General features: G+C 36.8%; 1 protein-coding gene across 3 annotated transcripts in view; it reads right to left on the reverse strand.

Moving 5' to 3' along the window:
• NAALADL2 (N-acetylated alpha-linked acidic dipeptidase like 2) overlaps positions 1 to 22804 on the reverse strand; it is a 1451411-nt gene that overhangs the window by 790417 nt on the left and 638190 nt on the right. For all 3 annotated transcript variants that reach the window (XM_082839043.1, XM_082839042.1, XM_082839044.1), the window contains one exon: positions 16948 to 17449. In XM_082839043.1, the coding sequence (XP_082695169.1) occupies positions 16948 to 17441 (494 nt within the window). In that variant the 5' untranslated portion in view covers positions 17442 to 17449. The remainder of the gene's footprint in view (positions 1 to 16947; positions 17450 to 22804) is intronic.

Below are 22804 nucleotides of genomic sequence, written 5' to 3' on the forward strand. Positions count from 1 at the left end.
TGTTGGTTTGCTCAGGCTATCAGCGACCAGGCAAGCTCTCCTGTTAACTACTTAAACTCTCTACGTGGGAATCAGAGTTAATTTCAAGAACTAATAGAGAAATAGGTATTTCCTTCTGCAAATATAATTCTAATATGTAATAGATATGACACTCTAAATAAATGGACAGAAATAGTCATTTTATTACTTAGTCAATGAAATTTTAACATCTTTATTTTCCATTTAAAACCAAGGTTATAGATGTTTTAGCTTCAAAAATCCATTTTAGTTCACGATAAAAATTTGGGAAGGGACACAGATTGGTTAAACCTATAAACTAATGGTTAAAAAGAAAGCACAACTATGAAGTTTTCTCTTCTGATTTGAATGAGCTGAAATGAATACTATGGCCAATACACATCTGCTTAGAAATTTTCTCATTGCTTTTATATCATAATTAGTCTGAGCCTTCTGCCCCACCAAACAAACACTACATGACAAATAACATCACAATCTTCTCAAATTTTAGGCATACTTTTTCATCCTAAGAACTTCTAAATCCCAACGCATTATTGTGACATTACAACCATGGCTAAAGGGTTTAGGGTTTAGAGCATATCCTAGAATGTCTACTTAGTTCTAACATTCTGCTTTCCTGTGTTTAATTGCCACATGATTAGTAATGCCTCACCAGAGTATCACAAAGCATAGCTAGTTAGTTTTTCAAGGCCTGAAGTAACTCTAAGAAGAGAGTATAACACTTACATGTTTAGTATACATTTATAAAATAAATATCTATTGAGAACAATGAAAGCTAAATTAGTTAGATTCACTTTTTTCCAATAAAACCACAAAGCCCATAGCCTAAAGAGGGTAATCTGTCAAAATCCTATTTCCATCTATTGGTATCCCTATCCCCTCCAGACTGCCTGGGTTTTCTCTCAGGTTTGGTTTGATTTATCAGAGTTTATTTTTGCTGTGAAGCTAAATTCAACTGTTGAAAAGCACTACTGCCATACCCATGTGATTTAATATTCGTCTAATGAGAATGCTCTTTCTCCTGATGACACTTTGTCTATGTCTGTTTTACCACAATTATGACAGTCGACTTCTACTATTAGGACACATTTTTCTCTTTATCCTTCACCAAGACTTCAAGCTCCTTGGGCTTCCCTGGTGGCGCAGTGGTTGAGAGTCCACCTGCCGATACAGGGGACACGGGTTCGTGCCCTGGTCCGGGAAGATCCCACATGCCGCGGAGAGGCTGGGCCCGTGAGCCATGGCTGCTGAGCCTGCGCGTCCAGAGCCTCTGCTCCGCAACGGGAGAGGCCACAAGAGTGAGAGGCCCGTGTACCGCAAAAAAAAAAAAAAACTTCAAACTCCTTGAAATCAGAAACTACATTATATTCCTCTGAGATTTCCACTCCTTCTACCTATTGCATGAAGCAAATGTTTAATACATCTAGGTTACTTACTAAGACCTGCCAAATCTGAGCCAAAGATGAAACGTGATTCTTCCTGAAACTCTCACATTTTGGCACATCTTATGAGCAGAGGCACAGACAGCCTTTGCTCAGAAATATCTTTCCAAGGGCATGTATACAGCAAACAGCCCTGGAAGATAAAGATAGTGTTGCCCCCAGAGAAAAAGTCAGGTCTGTTTACTGCTTTGTAAAAATAAATATAGTGTCTCCCTCGAAGGCATGCTTACTGTCCAGTATAAAAGATTTGGGATCCCTAAATCGAAGGTTCCTCTTCTGCGATGCAACCACTGCATGTTCAGGTGTCAACTAGCCCTCTTTTCATCACCCTGTGGGAAGCTGGTCTCAGTGAACTCATGCAAGCATAATGCATAGGCTGCTTGCTGTGATGTAATAAACAATCTTTCATCTTTGACCCAGGGGTCTCATGTCTTCTGCAAGTATCCATGTGACAATGACAGACTGATGTGTTAGCTTGGTAGCTCAGTAAAATCTCAGACCTTTCACAGATTCTTGGCAAGGAGAAGTGATATAGATGCTTTAGTCTCAAAGCCTGAGAATTTTAGTTTGTATCAAAATTTGGCCATAGATATAAAATCAAATTTGTATATTATGCCTCTCACTTTAGCATTTTAGCACTTGTACACCTCTTCACTGATGCTCCACCAACACATAGCTCACTGGTCATGCATCTGATGAACAATGAGTGTCTACTGTGAAAGTGACATCAGCAACCATCTCTGCACTGCCTTTCCTGTTTCCAGCCTCTCCCTGTCTCTAACCCATTCTTCAGAGAATGATCTTCTGAAAAGGCACATCTGGTCTTGTATTCTCATACTCAGAACTCTTTGATGATTTATCATTATATCAGAACCAACTTCTATCAACTTTACTTCAAAACTCATCATGAAATTATCCTAACTTACCTCTCCAGCCTTTACAGTATGATTTAAAAAGAATGAGCTGCTGCTTCTTACCTGCCTACTGCTGTCATCATAGAGAAGTGTGGTTTTCAGTAGGGATGTTGGATGTTTTTCCTCATATGTGTTGACAACTAAGATAACTTATTTATAAGGTAGGATAAAAGTTTTCTTTGCAAATATGATCAAGCACTTTGTACAAGTATTATTTGGGCTGACATTGAAATTATTAGATGACTCTGGGAAAATACTTGGAATATGAAAGGTGAGACTCTAATGGGCACGACTTGGAAGGAGAAAAAAATTAATATGAACATCAAGTTGAGGAGAGAGGTAGAGAAGAGACATGGGCTGGGCCACATTCCAAGAAGCCAGCTTATGAAGGATGGTGATCAATGAGAAATTATCACTGGAACACGACTGAAGACCTCTTACTAACAAAAATAACAACAACGATAAATAGGTAATATTGGGTTTTTTACATGCTAAGTCCTAAGTACTTTTTATTTTTCTATTCACTTATGTGAAAGTGGGACGATTACTACCTACATTTTCTAAATGAGGAAAACTGTGTTATCACAAGTTTAAGAAATTCCTCAAGATCATACAGCTGGATATAGTAGAGCTGGGATTTGATTCCATGCAGACTGGTTTGTTTGTATTGTTGTGATATAAATTCCCTTGACTTCAAGTCTTCAGTGATATGGACATTACAGAAATATAGTACAGGTACCGCAGGGAACAATGATATGTGTGGAATGACCCTAAATTTACCTTTTCCCAACTGGCTGACTGGAGAAGTCGGCGGCACTGAATCATGAGAAACATGAGTCTACATGTTCCAAGAAGTGACCTGTGCTTAAGTTATCTGTGGACAACAGCTGAGTTATGAGCAATAGCTTCAAGGTAAACTAACTCAGGAACAAAGGAAACCCAAGTCTTTATTATTTTCCCAAACAGACTATTACTACCTGCCTTCAAAGGATCACAGGTTGATACTGTAGCATCTGAGTTGGTATTTAATTTCAACAGTAGCTCTAGGTGCATAGTCCTATTTCCCATCACTCTGGAGGATTTCAGAAACACTAGGCATAAATAATCCTATGACAGTTATATCAGTTTCATCTGCAGAAAAATACTGCATGACCTCTATCAACATTGAGTGTGCAGTTTAGATGCAGATTCTGGGCAACGTTCCAAGGTCAAGTGAGAGCTAGAAGTATGTTTGGTTTTCTGCTAAGTTTTGCAGCTTTGTCTAGGTTCCTCTTCAGATGTTTACTTCACTTCCAAGACTCAGACTGGATAAATTTTCCCCGGATAAATCTTCCCCTTCTTTCCAGGACTTGTACACAGCCCACACAGAATATTGGAGCGGGGCCTCTCAGATATGAACAGCTGAGTTGCCATTTCTCCACGGCCCGATTGTTGACTCTCCCATTAGCTTCTACTGGAGCCTCTTTTCTTCCCTTCTAACAATTTTCTAGACTAGATTCTCATGGTAGCCTTTCCTTCCTGGCTTATTTTCTAACCCAGATTTCTAAGCTAGAAACCCTCTCTTAAATCACATGGCAGAAGGAAGACTTAACTCGTTCTGCTGGTGACTGTCATCTTATTTCTCTCACTTCCAATTGTTCTCTAGTTTTCTGATTTTTTTCTCATCCTGTGTCATTTTCACAGCTTTTTCCCCCAACCAATCAGCAAATTATCTTCCAAGTGACACTTCCACCAATACCCAAATTTATTTTTCCTGCTTACAGACTATCGTAGCGATGCTTAATACCAGTACTGTCTGTCATTTAGTTTGCCCCTATTCCCAGAACAGGAAAAGAGTTTTATTTCTGGATTGAAAATCGCTAGCTGTAATCACTATCTTCTCTACCTGCATGATTACCACAAAGCTGCTACTTTCCCAATTCTGAGAACCCATACCTGGAGACTTCTCAAATCCTCTGGTCCCAATTCCTTCTGGACATTTCCTGCCAAAACGGTAACATTTTCCACCAAAAAGGCTAGAGTAGAACAACTTCCAATACCTTGTCCCTACCCATTTGAAGGCCTCAGTTGCAATATATGTAGATATTAAGAAAATTAAACAAAAAATATTCAAGTGAATTTTCTTATCTGTAAAGCAACTCCCTCACGGATACTGCCTGCAGCCTTAAAACGCTAATATGTACCACTGGGCGTCAGATCATAATTACATATAATTAGCAAACTGCAACTCTTTCAAAAGACTGCAACTGATTAAACAAGAACTAAGAACTGAAGAATCCAGGGTTAACAAATCATCCTTAGAATGGTTATTTCAGAATAAGACTGAGTTATAACAAAGATTTTACTTATTAGGTAATGTGGAATTTATGGGGAAAAAAACTAAACAAAAACAACAGGCAGTGATGAGGCAATCCTTAGAAATGAGGCTATTTGGGGAAGAAAAACAGAACTTTAAGTAAGTGACCCTATTCAGTAATTTTCAAGAGAGACAGCAATGGAGCACAGTGTTTCTTATTTGGAACAATTAAATTCCATGTTGGATATTACAAATAAATAGAAATTCAAGGCTGGTCAGAGGTCACCATCTCCTCCCATCTTCTTGCTTCCTATTAAACTCACTCTTCACAAGTGGGTTAGTTTTGTATTTTTTTGTTGTCATTTATTTGCAAAAGTAGTGGCAAAGCAAATAAATTAGCAGGAGAAGGGCTCCATGGAAGTCCACTGAGCAGGGAGGAGCGACAGTAAGTGTCCATTTGAAACTGAATTGACCACTTCATCCAAAATTCACCGGTAGAGACCTCTGCAAATTAGTCAGTCTCTCCCTCCCTCCCTCCCTTCCTACTGACCACAATGTATCATTTTGTTTCATTATGCTTAGTTTACAGAACAAGTATGTTCCCATTGATTCCCTCTGGCCAGTGGGAACATAAACACCACAAATGCAGGTACTTAATTATATGTCTTGTTCATTGTTTTGTCGCTAGCCCAGCACACAGTAGGCTCACAAGAAATAGTCATTAAATAAATACATGCATAAGGAAATGCACTGATGTTAAAGGGCACTGGATAAGTCTTCGATGGTAGGCCATCAGCTGTTATTTTTTTTAATGGAACATAAATTTGATTAAGAATACAAACCCTTAAATTAGAAAGTTGAGGTTCTCAACTTGTATAGCTTTGATTTTGCCTCTAATTCCCTAGTACTTTTCTATATAAATAGATAATGTGCTTACTTTTGTGTATTATTTGAAGTCTTTGATTGAAACGTAATTTAAAATTTTGAACCAGGAGAAACAGATCATATGGGAATTTAGGTTTTCTACTTTAAATAAGAATGGCAGGATGAAGGCTTAGATCTCTATCATGTGGTATGCCAGCAGCAACTGATTCAGATCCAGCTATGGCTCACAAGAGCAAGATGCAGGCCAAGAGAAAAACCCATAGGAAGCCACAAGAAGTAAAAGTAAAAGCCTATGAAAACCTGATGCAATTTATCTTGGCTGCACCCTCTGGGCTAAAATAAACATTTTTCTCCCTTTGCTCTTTGCCCATATGAATAGCAAGACATATTCTGAAATACCCAGCTAAATTCCGATATGCCACTCAGAAACATCGAAGGCAGCTATAATAAGAGAATATCTGATGTGTTTCATCAAATTACAAAAATTATCAGGCTAATAAATTAGAACTTTTAAATCTCTGTAGCAGTTTGAACTACAATATTGGCACAAGCTGATTTTACAAGTTGTTCCCTACAGAATAGAGTTAATATAATGAAAGCGAGCAAAGAAATAGCGAGAAAACGCCCACACTTATTTTATTTTTATTGAAGGTAAAAACCACCTGCACACGTTTCTGTTCAGTGCAGAAACAAAGCAAAATGTTCAGTTTCATTTTTCTCTCACAGAGAAATGCACTCCACAGAACTGGAACGACTTCTTTTGTTTCTTGTTCTATCAGAATTTGATTTGCATATTTTGGGACATGATAAGGTCCTCTCTGATTTAAAGAGTTTATAGAAAGGTAATTTGATCTCAAATGGTAGTTTTCTTCCTTTATTTCTAATACTGAAACCTGCATACCCTTCTGAGAAGTGAGTCATGAGAGGAAGACATTAGCTTACCTTGTATGAGATAATAAAAAAGTTCCACAGGGGACGAGTTACATATTATGACATTGTGAATATAAGGCTCATTTGGATTTAATTCATTACTACATCATGTTGCACAGGAAAGCAATTTTTAAGCAATAGAAGTGCACTTCATTTGTAAAGGGCCCAGTTATAACACACACTCAGTTACTGAAGACAGAAACTGATTTCCCAAATCAGGCATATAAAATTTAATACATTTGCTCTAGTTATAATGAAAGGGAAGGGAACTTCAATGCCATTTTTTTTTCCAGATAAGAATGACTCTTGTAAAATTTGGAAAAAGCATTTTTGCTTGGGAGGTTGATTACATTTTGACGCCACCAAACTAAGCTGAGAAAATTAAGCATTTTTAAAATATTTGAAATAGTTGGTAGACACTTTGAATGTAATTTCAAATTCTATCCTATAAATGTATTTTACATTAAAAATAAGATCTGAAATTAATGAAATAAGGGTAATGATGAGCATTGGCTTAAAAAAAAATCAATATCAATTTTCCATATTATTCAGTTTAACCCTAAAGATTGACTATGTTATTCTAGAGTTAAAAAAAAAAAAAACAGCCAAATTGTATTGGTTTATTTAAGTTTCCTAAATCGGCATGTATTATTAGTTAGGGTTCTCTAGAGAAAGAGAACAGGATTTATATATAGAGAGAGGGAGATATCTATTTTAAGGAGTCAGCTTATGCAACTGTGGAAGCTTGGCAAGTCCAAAATCTGTAAGATAGACCAGTAGGCTGGAGACTCAGGGAAGAGTTGCAGTTAAAGTCCAAAGGCATTCAGTGTGCTGGTAGAATTTCTTCTTCCTGAGAGGCCAGTCTTTTTCTAGTAAGGCCTTCAACTGATTGGATGAAACCCATCCACATTATTAAAGATAATCTGCTTTACACAAAGTCTACTGATTTAAATGTTAATCTCATTTAAAAAAAAAATACCTTCACAGAAATATCTACAATAATGTTTGACCAAACATCTGTGCACTGTGGCCTAGCCAAGTTGATATATAAAAATAACCATCACAGTGTATTTATATAAGCATCTAACATTCGGGAAATAATATCACCTATCTATTTTGTTATAGTTACCCAAGATGGGGGCAGTGGAGAGGAAGTTTTCATCATCCATTTTTAAATATCTGAATTACCAGCCAAATCTACTTTTTTTCCATCAGCTAGAAACATCCATTTAAATTTTTTTAGGTAACTATAATAAAATACTTTATGCAATGTTTACAAAATCAAATTATCGCTTTTCATATATAGTTTAATTTTTCTCTTGTAAACTAGCCTGATGAGATTATGGGATTAATGCTTTTAGCTGCAATTGTCAAATATTTGCTTAAGTTCTAAAGCATGGATTGAGATTTTCAAATTGCAAATCTCAAAGGGCCACGTCTACTATTTGAATCTTGATTTCACTGACATTAAAAAGGAACATGGGGCTTCCCTGGTGGCGCACTGGTTGAGAGTCCGCCTGCCGATGGAGGGGACACGGTTCGTGCCCCGGTCTGGGAAGATCCCACATGCCGCGAGAGGCTGGGCCCGTGAGCCATGGCCGCTGAGCCTGCGCGTCCGGCGCCTGTGCTCCGCAACGGGAGAGGCCACAACAGTGAGAGGCCCGTGTACCACAAAAAAAAAAAGGAACATGAAAGAGAAGTATGTAATCAGTTCCCAACCTTTCCATGTTTAACTATACTTCAGTCTACTGAATGTGATCATTACCAACTTTTCTATCGCCACGAGTGTCAGGAAGTCAAGTGAATCCACAGGAAACTGACATACTTGATCCTCAAAGGAAATGGTTTATTTATTCCCTTGTACTACATCTGACTGATCTTGTTCCTTTTCTGGAATGAATAAGATCAAGAAGTGAATGGAAGAAAACGACTCTTACAGTCAATGCAGGAAAGATACAAGAAAAATGTGATGAGCCTTAAGGTTGAGCAGTTTCAGGATAGCCAGACAGTAAGGGCAGATGACCTTGATATAGCTAACAAAAATATTTCACTGACCATCACTGCAAAAGAGTCCTTTCATTATGTAAAATATATTCCTCCCATTAAGACAAAACCAAATTTGAAAAACGAAGAGTTCCTGCATTTCGATCCTTAACAATCTAACTTACTCCTGGTGTTTCACAAGAGAGATAGATTTAATGAAAAAGATAAAGAAAATTTGCTTACTAGGAAAGTAAGTAACCTAATCGTAGTATATAACCTCGAGGATAAAATAATGTGTGTGTGTAGGGAGCAGGGAGAGGGCAAGAGATGAGGGATAGGGTGGGGGGAAAGGGAGAAGGTGCGGGGAGAACCCTTTGATTCTACTTGACCATGGAGAAGGAATAAAGCAAGCCTTCAGGCTGAACTGGTCCTCGTCTGAGACAACCCTTTCCTGACACTGGCAAGGCATGAAAAGATCTGTGAGGGAATCTACTTTGCACCTCCATCAAACCTGTGATCATAGAAGTACCTTTCTGTGCAATTTTTACTTTCATTTCTTCTTTATAGAAAGGAAATGCTCTCTAGATTAAACAGAATATCATTAAAACCTGTCGAGTGACTGGCAGAGTGCCTGGTATACAGCAGACACACAACACATGTTTTCATTAGAGAAAAGAAAATCCTCTACCTTCAAAATCAACTTTTTAACACATGCTATGAGAATATATATAAAGTATGTTAAAAAGGCAAAGGTCTGATACATATATATATATAAAATTTTGAATTTCAGCAATGTACATGAATAGCCAGAAGTATATTTTCTTTTAAAAAAATGATAGTAGGTTTATATTTTGGGTGCACTGTCTCCTGCAATAAAGATTTACTGAGTGTCCACATACTATGACTCAAGGACTGGGCCAGACGCATAGTTCTTTCTCCACTGCAAGGTAGAAGGTAGTTTATGTCAACAGAGAGAGAGAAAATGAAGTACTGAGAGTTTCAAGGAAAGAGAGAACTCAATTGGTGGGAGATCAAAAAAGGGAATCATGGGAATTCCCTGGGGTCCAGTGGTTAGGACTCAGGCTTTCACTGAGGCACCTGAGCCACCCTCAAAGAATGCCTAGGATTGAGAAGGTGGCCATTGCACTCAAAGACCCTCTGTCAATAATCCTCATTCATCTTACTGGTGGGTGCTGCTCTTGTTCCAGACAAATGCCTAAGAATTGTGAAAGGCATAAGCTTTTATCTGAGTTGAGCCAGACATTTAAGAGAATTCATGTCACTCTACATGACACTGAGAAACTGAATGAAGCAGTTGCTTTACTTCAAGTCCAGAGCAATAAAATACTATGGATAATTAAATAAATCTAATCCTTTGTATTCCTTTTGTGATTAAATTTAAGACAATGTGCATTTGTTATCTGGAAAAATCAATGATAGAATAGCTAATTACTTCCTTTAGGAACCATCACTCTATTACTGTTAAATTCATTCTGCTGTCATTTGCATAAATTGAATTATGTGCACTTTTTAAATACATTTACATGTTTTTCTCCAATTCAAATGCCAGTTGCTTTATTGCCTTCATATCTCCCAACATTCCTGCTCTCATCCCTCTAAATACTGAAATTGGAAAGGAACAAAAAACACAAACAGTAGAAAAGACAGAAGCCAAAATATAATTCAAGACAGAGGAGGGGCAGAAAGATGGCTGGAAAGTACAGCTGGAAACCAGAGAACAGTTGCCGATGGTATCACCATCATCAAGCCTTGCATTTTTAAAGTGTAACAGCAAACAATATAGCCCTGTGGGATCGGAGGAGAGAAAAATCACTGAAGATAATTTATAACATTTCCTAAACTTTCAAAGAATTAATCAACAGCTAAGAAAATGTGGTGTTTTACTTAATGTTTGTAAAGATCATTTCACAGTATAACTTAACTCATGGTTAATTACTTGTACCGAGCCAGAGAAAGATGAAAAATATTGCCCCTGTCCAAATAATGCAGAAATTTTTAAAAATCTAGGGATTTTATTTTATTGTTCATTTGCTAACAAATAAAATGCATCAACTAAATAAAATCCAGAAAGATTACATAAAGTAATAGACTATTTTTCTACTACAATATTCAGTAAACATGTTTTTAAATTATAAAAGGTTCATACATGCAAAAAAAGAAATATGAATGGTCAATTAAGATATAAAAGTTTGTCAACACTATTTTTGGCCTATCAAAACAAAAAAATAATGAGGACCTAGAAGGCTGGCAGCCCTACAAGGCAATTTGGTAACTAACACAAAGCAAACAGCTAAACAAATTTCAACTCCCCCAATCTGTGATCTGCTTCCAGGAATTTATCAGAAGGGCATAATTAAATAAGCACACAAAGACTTATGTATGAAAATGTTTGTAGAGACAAACTAAATGTACATTTATAAAGGATGGGCTCAATAAATTCACGTCCTCTACATAAGGGAATGCCAGCAGCATTTTAATGTACTGATTCAATTCTGTATTTACTAGTTTGAAAAATGGTTCTCAATATATTGTGAGTGGAAAAAAATTCAAAAGCAGATATCAAAAAATATATACACGGTACAATACAACTTTGCTTCTTGTTAGGTAAAGATAGAAAGAAAGAATAAAATTATGGGGGAAAAGGTGGTAGGGTTATGGGTGGTTTTTACTTTATTTTTTTCCAACTTTCTGTATACATTTTACTTATAAGAAGAAAAAAAATAATGCCCCTTCCATAAAAAAAGATACCATATTAACCATAATTAGAGTACCACATTTTCTCCTTTTCTTCTCACCATTTCACAGCATCTACAGCTGTCGAAAAGCAACATTCTTGCATTCAAAAATATACTTAACCTCATTGGTTTATTCACTTCAATTATCATTATAATTTATATTACGTAACTAAATTTTGAAGCTTTCAACATGCTTTACTCTGTTCAGCAACATGCTTACGATCTTTAGTATGTATATACATATGCACACACATATAGATCATTCATTCAACAATATATATGATAAAAGCTCTGTGACTTATACAGGGGAAATAAAACATGTACCAGTCACATTCTAAGTTAAAGAGCTCTCGGCCAAATCTGATTAGACTAGGGATAAGCACTTGACAGAGTCACAAACATCGCTGACCCCCAAAGGGAAAACAATCATACTTCATTCTAGCCCCATAGGCTAGAAGAGGAATGGAGGAATAATGTATTGGAGAACATAGCAGTGGGTACTGGGAGACGAATAAGGCAAACAAAAAGTAGTACAGATGGAAAGGGAGATAAATCACTTTGGTGGTTCAACCCTTCAGTAAAAATAAGAGGACTGTGGCTACTAGGGTCCCTGGAGTTGACTGGATCCAAATTCCTTATCAACAAGGCTCAGTCAAATGAATTCCTATTCACAGATTATTGTGTGAGCCCAGCCTCCTGTTTTGATACTTACAATAAACTTGCATTATCTAGTTACTGTTCCAAGTCACCAAAAGCATACATGAATGCAACTTTTAACGGCCTATTTTAAATCTCACGCATCTGAATATATCCAATATACATCTGAATATACACCATCTGTTTACATGAAGATACATGAAAGAAATCAACCACCACTGTAAAAGAGTGAATGCTTTTTTCAAATAGCAACAAGTATTTGCAGAAGTGACCAGGAGAATCTTATTAGAAGACTGATTAATACACACACACGGAATTCATAGTCCTGTGCTAATGTTGAAAAAGATTTCCTTTTATTTGATCAACATGATATCAAGTAGTTGGCTTATGTGGGCTTTATTACGGGATAATTAGGTCCATCAACTGGAATATGCTGTCAATATGTCTATCAATGATTCTCTGGATCAACACATTATTCAAATGTATTTTTTTCTAAAACATCACACACAAAAATAGCGCATGTGTAATCTCTACACTGAGCAAGCATGATTCAGGGAATGCAATCATAAAGCACTTTTTTCCTCCCATTTATATTAATTGGGGTTAGTTTGTTTGTTTGTTTTCCTGTTTCTGGATTAAAAACCCAGTAATTCTGGTCACTGTTAAGTGACCTGAGCTCCTCCAGTGAGTAATTAAAAGGTTCAGTGTCATTTAATAGTCAAAACTTTGAACTTTTCCCCATTTTTTGACCATCTCTAGATTGGGAAACTTACAGCCAAGGAAAGGAGAATAGTCAGTTTCTTCTGTGTTTTTACACCTCCTTTCTCAGAGCTTCTGACACCTTCAGGGTTGCAACAGAGCAAGTGAGAATAGCTAAAGCAGGAGCAAAAGGTTCTCACTGGACAAGAACTCTCAAGAACTGGCATGGTACTGACTGTAGCAGGAGTAGTCAGCTGAACTTTCCACTTGTCCAGCTTCATCAGTTCTTTGGGGACCCACTCACCCATCCCACGACTGGGGATTTCTCACCTTCCTTTAACATGAGTAATGCACTCTCCTCTACCTCCTTCTTCCTTCTTCCAGGCATCTGACCAGACCTCTAGCTCTGTCTCTGGTAAGTTCTTTTCAGCCATGCAGGAAGCTTGCTTGCTCCTCCCCCGCAATCTCTCTCTTTCTGTTAGTCCTTTCAGGCTGCTATAACAAAGTACCACGGACTGGTTGGCTTATCAACATTATGTCATAGTTCTCGAGTCTGGGAATTCTAAGATCATGGCACTGGCAGATTTGGTGTGGTGGCTGATAAGGGCCCTCTCCCTGGTTCACAAAGGATACCTTCTCCCTGTGTCCTCACATGACGGAAGGACTAGAAGTCCTGTGGGGTCTCTTGTATAAAATCTCAGCCCATTCACGAGGGCTCCAGCTTCATGACCTGAGCATCTCCCTCCCAGCAGCCCCACCTCCGAATACCATTACATTGGGCATTAGGATTTCAACAACATATGAATTCTGGGGCGGGGGGGACACAAACATTTAGACCATAGTGATTTCTCTCCCTCTTCCCCTCTCCCTCTCTCCCTGCTTGGATAGAGTCCCTAGAAGGAAACTGCCATAGGCTACCCCCCAAACCACCACCTCTTCTTCGGCAATCTTATCCACAACTAGCCAGTCCGTGACTTGTCATTTCGATTTCTTAGGTAGAAAGGCAGACACCCAGTTCTTCCAAGGAGTTCTATTAAACCCCTTTTTCATTGGACTTGAGGCTTCCTCCTTGAGAAAAGACTGGGGCTTACAACACCATTAGCAGCTTTCTCCCCAAATTCTCTTTTTCCACTCTCCTAGTTCTCAGCTTCTCTAACCTCTCCTAGGCTACAACAGGGTCATCATCTCAAGGTTTTATACCATCTTTTTCTTTTTTCCTCCGAAGTTCTACATACTGGTCCTAGTAGTAGCAATTGTATTTAAGCCTCAGCTGAAAATGAGACATCAATAGTGATACTTTAGCATTTTTACAGTATCTGGCTTTGATTTAAGTTGTCACTTATCTAAAATCAGAACTTAGCATAGCCTCTGAGTAACTATAGCTATATAATTTAGTATTTTATAATTGTGTTATAAATCAAAATTTTATTTATAATACTTTGAATATAATCATAATATGAAAAACCTAAATGGTAAGTAAAATGATTTTCAGAATACATAATAAAATTGATGAATTAAACACAGATCTGTTCCTCACCTATTCATGCATTCATTTCCTCCCTTAGAAAAATAATGATTCAATGTCTGCTGGACAATAGTCTAATGATGGGCAAAGCAAGTAGGTCCATTCCTTCATGGAGTCTGCAAACTTATCTATTATAAAAAGAGTATCTTTTATACTGCATAACTGTTAGGATGTTTGGCAAGAACTGACATAGTCTTACGGCACGGGCAGGAATGGAGAACAAATAGAGCAGAAATACAGCAACTGATGAACAAGACAGTAGATCGGTGAGAGCCCAAAACTGATCATAAATTGATGAAAAGAAACAGGAGGAACCCATGATGTACAGAGCCAATGCCAGGATGACTTAGTAAACACAAGAAATCATAATAAGGCATGTGGTTAGCGCGACTACCGGGGGAACAGTTGTCTTTGGATGAAGAGTTGTAATTCGAAGAAAGTTACGTAAACATATTTGTACCAAAATATTATTTTTTGATGAAAAAGACCTATTATCTCAGCAAGGAAAAAACTGTGGCTATCTGACAGGACATAATTGTGAATTTGTGCCCAACGACTGAATATTGCTTAGAAGTAAAATTGCCAGTGGTTATATTTTTTAAATATATAGTTTGTTGATTTTTGAGTTTAAGAGAATATAAGCCTTATGGTAATACAACTCCTATTCTGAGGGAAATGATGAATATGTTTACTTAATTATACATTTTCAACATTTTAGAACTAGCTGCCTATTTACAAAAAGGACATGTCAGTTTTTAAAATTGTCTACAATGCTGGGAAAAAAAATAAGGCAAAGAAGGCCAAAGGAAGATAAGGAGAGAAAATATTCAGACTAGTTAGTATACAAAAGGCATGCCTGTAAGTTCTTTATGATTTCAATACAAATTTGACTCTGAACTTACTAAAAGCCAAAGTAAAGAGGGAAGCAGGCTAGGTTATGAGATTCATTGTGTCCATCATTAAAAACTAAACAGTTGCTCAGGAAAAATGAGTTAAATCCATGGATCCTTTTCCAGAAGACACTTTCGTAATGAAATGAATGTCCACCATGAAGTTAGAGTAGACAGAGTTTTATGGAATTCTTCTATTTTCTTTCTTCCTTTCTCTCTCTCTCTCTCTCTCTCTCTCTCTTTAAATAACATCCCTGTGCTGGTTAGATCTAATTTTTGGACAGACCCCTTGCCTTTCCCCTGCTACAGGGATCTGAACGCTTTGGGATGAGTTTTCCCAGGCTCTGAGTCAGCAGCCTGCGTGCTGGGTTCAGACAACCAACGGAACAACTGGTAGGAGGGCAGGAGGAAGGGAGAAGCCATGGTACTTCTTACTCTGTCTTCAGTAGTACCCCTGGCTGAGGTTACATCCCCACTGCCAGCCCAACCCCTGCATTTGTGTACGCAGAAAGTTCCAGCTTCCATCAAGTTATCCCAACTCCCTTTCTCCAGCGTAGGTTTAGTAATGACTCCATTTTGTTGTTCATCTCTTGTCTACCTCAGTGTCCCCTGACGGGCCTCTCAGCTTTTCATCACTGATGGAATTATTTCCCTACTTTAAATGCCCTCTGCTTTAAATATTTAGGGAGTTTTCTTTTACGGTTGGATCCTGACGGATACAATCACTCATTATAAGACAATGCTATATCTTTCACTCAATTCACTGTAAGTAATTTTACATTGAGAAATACCATGGAAATTGTTAGTATCTGCATATGACACATCCAGAGACGCTTATGCAACAGTAAATAGCAGACATAGAAGGGTGTAGAAAACAAATTCCCACAAGTCATTCAGATGTGATATTCAGAAAGAGAATTATAACTTGCCAACGTCAACACATGTGATATTTCAGCACACAGGTTAAATGATGCACTTCAGTGGGCATGCTCCCTAGAAGATCCCTAGACATGCACATGTGCCAACATCTTGATGGTAATAAGTCAGTGTAACCCAGAAGGAATATCCTTATGACCTAGTATCCTTCTCTCTCATCTACCTACAATCAACAAACATGATTCACCTAGGATTATTCTTTATTGCCAGGTATGGAAGACATATGTGGAGGCTAATATCTAACCTTCCTCTTCCAGTTGCTCACTTCTCTAAATATGTTAACTAGGGAACCCTTTACAATTAAACATATATGCTAATGATATATCAAGCAACAAAATTTAAGTTACCCAATAGCTATATGACATGAGTGGAGCTTTTCCCAAGAATTCAAAATTATTAAGGCCTGATAAAAAATATTTTCTTATCATTTAACTTATTAACAACACATTCTGGCTAGAGAGGTCATATGCAAACTTACCTTAAAGAGAGAGGTGACCTTTTAGAATTGCCTGATATATGGAACGCAATGTGTTTCAATAAAAATACTCAACTGGGAAACTCAGTGATGCAGGGGACCAAATACGAGCAGTGCTTGTCTTACCTCCTGTCAGTTATTTCAGTCCATAAAGCAAGTTTATTTTATTCTGATGTCATTAAAAATTTCAATCTTATGGCTAATGCCCTAGTTTTTATTACACACACATCCAGCAATCTTTGCATCCCAATTTGGCTTACCTGGGCTTTCCCAAGAGGGAGAAAATACACTGGCTGGAGTCTATTATCTCCACAGTAGTTACAGTTCTTATTATCAATTATTAAAGCAGCACCATAAATTTGCATTACAGTATCGTAAATCTGAAAACGTGCACCCCCTCTGTGAAGGGGTTGCTGGTAAGTTATGTTTCTCAGCTTGTAAGACTAACCTTAAACAATAGAAAAATCACAGTATGATATTCCCTGTAAGACATCTTTCCCAGAAGATGCATCCCACCAACATCTATTTCTTGCATGCCTACCTGAAAGACTTCCTAATATCTTCTGCTTGGATTGTCTTGAGAATCTCTTGGTGTAACTGAAGATCAAGTGTTCCTGAAGACGTAGCATTTGAAGAGCAGTTTTTATGTGTGTAATAGCCTATCAAAATTCCAGAAATAAATAAAATGCTTGCTGTGCAAAATAGCTTTAAAAGGCGGCAAAAGTTGCAGGGGTTGCTCTTTGGTGCAGATCTTGTATAATGGGTCACATAGTCAGACTCTTCTTGAAGTCGCTGAAACCTTCCTTTGGGTGAAGTTGCTGGTTGAATGGGATCAAGACTGAGGTCCGCAGTCTCTGAATTCTCCAGGTTCTGATTCTCAGCACTATCTAGCTGGAACTGGTCAAAACCAGGCTCCTCCAGTTCCTTTTCCATGTCCCACTCTAAGTCAAGGGCAGTGGCTTGGAGGTCATCATTGTCTAGGTACTGTGAATGTCCTGGAGCTCTTCGATCTGCATTGACCTTCTGATAGGCCATCTTTTTACCTGTGAAAATAAGAGCAGTATATTTTCTGAAAATAAATCAACAAAGAAAACCTCCAAGGTGAAAACAAAACAGTAATCTATATTAGCTGTTCATAAAATTTTAGTGATTTTAATCAGGGGAAATACTTCATTCCTATAGAAAATCATATATTAATTATTTAATCTTATGTTTTGCTGTTGATGTTTACTATAGAAAAAAGACAAACAATAAATAAAAGTAGAAGGCATCTGATGCAAAAGCTATGAGAAAACATAAAATTCACACACACAAACACGCACTATTCTTTTGAAGCTCAGGAGAATTAAAGTCACAAATGCACAACTGCATTAAAGACAATGTATTACAATGAAAGCCAAGTTTAAGCTTATACATTTTCAAAATCACTTTTAAGAAAAACTGAGGACAGAAGCAATAAAGTGTGATTTGTTAAGTTAAGGGGGGAAAAAAAGACCCTGGGATCAGTTACATCACCAGAGCTAATTTTAAAAACACAAATTCAGGGTAAGAATGAGGACAACAAAATGAAGTAGCACCTCTATAGAAATCCAAGAAGCAAAATATGGTGTATTGCCTAGTCATGAGTTATCAGAATGACTGGAAAACTTTAAGGCTACCATAGAAAGCCAACTTGTTTTATGGAATTAGTGACATGAATTGGCCTGGCTCGCTGAACTTTAAATAAAAGTCTGGGATGGCATCCATCCAAAGAGGGAAGCCTTTTGCCAGGATAGGAGAGTTTAGTTTCATAACCTTGCTACTGAGTGGCAGATGGAGGCTTTTCTCCCCTACACAGTTTTGGATGACAGTTTGTTGTATCCTGCAGAGCAGTATTAGGAAAACTGGACTAATTAGCTACAAGTGGTCTTCAGTCTGTATTCAGTAACACACTGGTGTATTGTAGTTGCACATTAGGAGTATTTATACTTAAATTTTCTGTGTATTAGATTTGTCATCCCAGCTGGATTCTAAGGTCCCTCACTACGTTTTACGATTTTTCTATGGACCCCACTGTGGTGAGTGAAAAACAGAGCTCAGCTGACAACTGATTTGCTAAGTGTCTTAGGGCGGGTTGTTAACAAGTGAACTCTAATGAAAAATATACAAACAAAGACTTCATGAAAGGGAGTGGCATTATGTACAGAATTATGGGTATATGCAATTCCAATCCTGGCTGACAGAGGTCCATATAAATTAAAATGTCCTGAATGTTTAAGAGAGTTCAAGTACAATTAAATATTAAACCTTACAAAATAAAAATTCTAATTCTGACTAGATTTCTCATCTGCTACGATACCATTTTTGATTTATTCTTGTCCAGAGCTGATTCAATAAAGATGAGTACCTAATACATATCAGGTATGGGGATAGGCAATGAAAACAAAGATGAACGGGTCCCTATTCCTCAAGTAGGGAATGATTCAATAAGAGAGACAGACACTTGAACAAACAAGTATGTCACATAAAATATGCAAAGCACAAGGGAGACTCAGGGGTGACAGATTCTAGCAGAGAATATGGGAAATAATTCCCCACCCAAAGTTATTTCTGAGGTACTTCTGGAGAGAAAGGAGGAGTTAAACTAGGACACACCAGGGGTGTGAGAGGAGAACAGCCAGGCAGGGGAAAATGTATAAGCACACGGAGGAATACAAGTGCACGGTGCATGGTACGTGGACCATTTGAAAAACCCAGACTGGTGTGCGAACCAGAGTTGGAGAAAAAGCTAGGAAAGGGTGACCGTAGGCAAAAGGCTTAACTTCTCTGCAACACAGGGTCTTCATTTGTGATATGGGCATGGTGATAATATAAACATCATAGTGCTGTTACTAGGAATAATTGAGACAGTGATCCTAAAACATCCATTGAGTGTCACGTAGGCTATATAGGTTTGAAGGGATATTTCTGGTATTAGAGGAGAGAGGATTGTCAAGGATTGTTGGAAGAAATAAAATGAATTAAATAATGCAGAAGAAATTATATAATTCTGCAGGACATTGTGGAGAAGGGGAGCAGGTTGCATAATACACACACACGTACACTCACACACGTATATGATAGGTTTTTGCTTGTTTTTTTCTTTTTACAATTAATCTATATGTAGAGACTAAAATATTTTTAAAAAGTGCCACATGACATAGCAACTCTTACCATGCAGATATTAGTTGGTACTACGTATTAGAACAGCCTCAGGAGTGACTCTGCAGACCCCTTTGGTCCCTCCCTCTTTTCCTTCCTCTCTTCCTCTCCCTTTTTTCTGCTTGGCCTGGTTTCCATGATGATTCAAGAATGTGCATTATTTGAATTCTGTCTTTGGTCACATCAAGACAAGCAGAGAAAAGAAGTGATATATGGAGTCAGTGATAATTATTCAGACAGGTTAGGAGATGGTCGATTAACTGATAGAAGAAGAAGACTTTAAATCATACTTGGTTAAAACAACAACAAAAATAGTACAAGACAATACTAGAGAACAGGAAAAACCTGAAGGCAGTAGAAATAAAGTAACCTTTAAAATCCATGATTCTAAGCTCTCTCATATTACAGAAGAGGAAGCTGATGTCCAAAGTTGAGTCATTCTTTAGGCTGAGAAAACTGATGTTTGGGGACACATAAGGTGATGTGTGGTTTTATAAAAATATGAGATTAATAAGTTAGTCGTAACTTAATAAGTTGTGGGGTTAAATACCCCACAATCCATTTTTTTTAATGTACATTGCAAAATACTGCAATATCTTGGCAGTAGTCATTTTTTTTTCTTGTTTGGCTTAAATATCAATCAATTCCTATCTTGACATGATATTATGATATTTACTTCTCTAACTGTTCAGTTTATGCATTATTGATTTACTTAGACACTATCTCAACATAGTTTTCTAGACTTTTTCCTCCCATTTTAATGATTCAGAGTCTCTCTAAAGGTTTTGGGTTTTTTCTGTTTTTTGTTTTAAATTGAATTGTAGAGTGTGTTTTATGCTCAAGGAAGACTTGGCACACAGGAGTTACTACAGAAATCTGAAATCTCTAATTCTGACCTCTAATACAAACATTCAAAGTCATTTCTCTACAAATCATTTACAAACCAACTGCAGTGATGAGGAAGAGTTTCCATTTCTAGCCTGACAATAGGTATTCCATCATCTGTACATCAGCAATTTAACGCTTTTCAAACATCAGACAGAGCCATCAATTAGAATGTAATGTAGATACAGATATTAACTCCTCACCATGATGGATGTCTGCCTGACACCCTTACTACCACTTTTGGACTCGTTACACATTTATAAATTTACACTAAATTCTATCTTCTAGGAGAGCAGTATCTGGGTAGATCAAGCCACTTGATGTAAAAATAAAAAAAAATAAAAAAACCCAAAGGATTTTAGGAAAATTTCCAAGAAAATAAGTATGTGATGACAACTATAATGAAGCATTTAACCACTTATTTGATAAATTTATATTAGAAATCCATTAGAAATTCATTTCTTTAAAATTATCTTGCCTTAAGGAAAATAGTGTAGCTTTTTACAAAAATATAAACCTCTGCCCTGACAGTTTTGTTTCACTTAAGGTATTTAAAATGAACTCCTCAAAAATTAAACTGAGTAACAAACTATTAAATAAAACTAATAACATATTTAAAGTAAGCACCAATTATTTCATTTGTCCCACAAAGAATGTAGCTTTCTTTAAAAACCTACTCCCAAAGAGGTCAAGTAAAGGAAATACCACACTTTTTTCAAGAGAACTTTCAAATTCCCACAACGGAAATTTTATATTATAAACAGAAATCTTCAGCAAAATCAGCATGTCTTAGGTATGATTGCATAATTATGCCAAACTTCATATATTTTCTGTAACTGATGTACATGATTCATTTAATTTATATTGTCATATTATTTATAGCTACCCTATATGAGTAATTTAAAAAATACAGGTAGTAGATTTTGGAATCTACCACATGAGTGTTTCCCTCAAAAATATGTACTTAGGTGTAGACCAGTCATAGAAACTTGCTACATTTCTTAAAACAGAAATATTTGTAGCATCCGTACATTCTATATTATACTTATTTTTATAAAATGAAATTTTTATGAAAAGTACAATGCATTCCCCATGTTTTCAACATATCTTATTTGCTTAGGTGAGATCCTTTCCCACCCAGGCCCACAATGAAAGCTAAATTGTTATTAAAATTCAATATAGTCAAAAGTTTATCATTTATATACACTTATTCTTTTCTAAGGAAAAGAAAGCAAATACAAGGTATTTGAACTAAAAGGTATTTCTTCTATACTATGACAAGCTTAGATCAATAAAAAATGAAGTATTTTTACTAAGCATATGGGTAGTTTAAAATAAATTGATGCTTCCGAATGCTTTGTTTCACACATTTTTACTGGCTGAAACTAAGTAAATTATGTAGAAATAAAAGATGAATACAGAAATAGGCTGAAATTTCAATATATAAAATACAGTCTCTGGATGCTGCAAATCTAACTTAACACAACAGCTGGCAAGTATTTTAGATGATAAATACATATTAAACAAAAGTTTCATTTTAATAAGTTATATATTACAAATGTCACTTAGAAATATGATTATGACACGTTATCTTGCTCAGCAATCACAATGAGGGAACTTATTACATGAACGCCCTGACCTTATTGATCTCTAAATTAGCAGACTCTATAGTCAGACTACCTGGTTCAAGTCCTAGCTCTGCTATGTAATTTAGACCAGTCACTTAATCTTTTTATGCTTAAATCCCTTATTTGTACAGTGGAAATAATAAGAGCACTGTATTTGCAGCATTACCACGAGTAAATGATATAAATTATTAAAGATGCTTATAGCAAGGTCTAACATGGTGTAAGTGATCCACTAACAAAGCACCACCCCAGAAATTCTATAGAGTTTAGGAAAATAGAAGGATTTGGCACTTACAACTTTAAAATACAGACTTAACGAAATTAAATTATGACCAGAGGGCTTAAGTTTCAATAACAAGAACCTGGAGATAATGAGAGATGGAGCAGCGCGCTCAAGCACTTCTGAAGGGGAAGCATCTGTTCGTCATTAGCTGTGGTTCAGATAGATAGGAGAGAAGTGTGGCTAATATGTACATAAAAGTCATTATTACATTTTACTTGCAACCACCAATTCTATATCTTGTTATTATAGAGTTTTCTTTTCAGTCAATTTACAAAAACAACAGAGCTTTTCCATAATGCTCAAGAATTCAGTTTAACAGTTCCAGGAATTAGTGATAATTAATCATGAACATGGGTTATGTATGATTTTGGTAGAACACCATGTTTGTCGTAGGTGGTTGACTTGATCCACTGACTACGATG

Source organism: Leucopleurus acutus (genome assembly GCF_964270905.1).
Source record: "Leucopleurus acutus genome assembly, chromosome: 5".
NCBI lineage: Eukaryota > Metazoa > Chordata > Mammalia > Artiodactyla > Delphinidae > Leucopleurus > Leucopleurus acutus.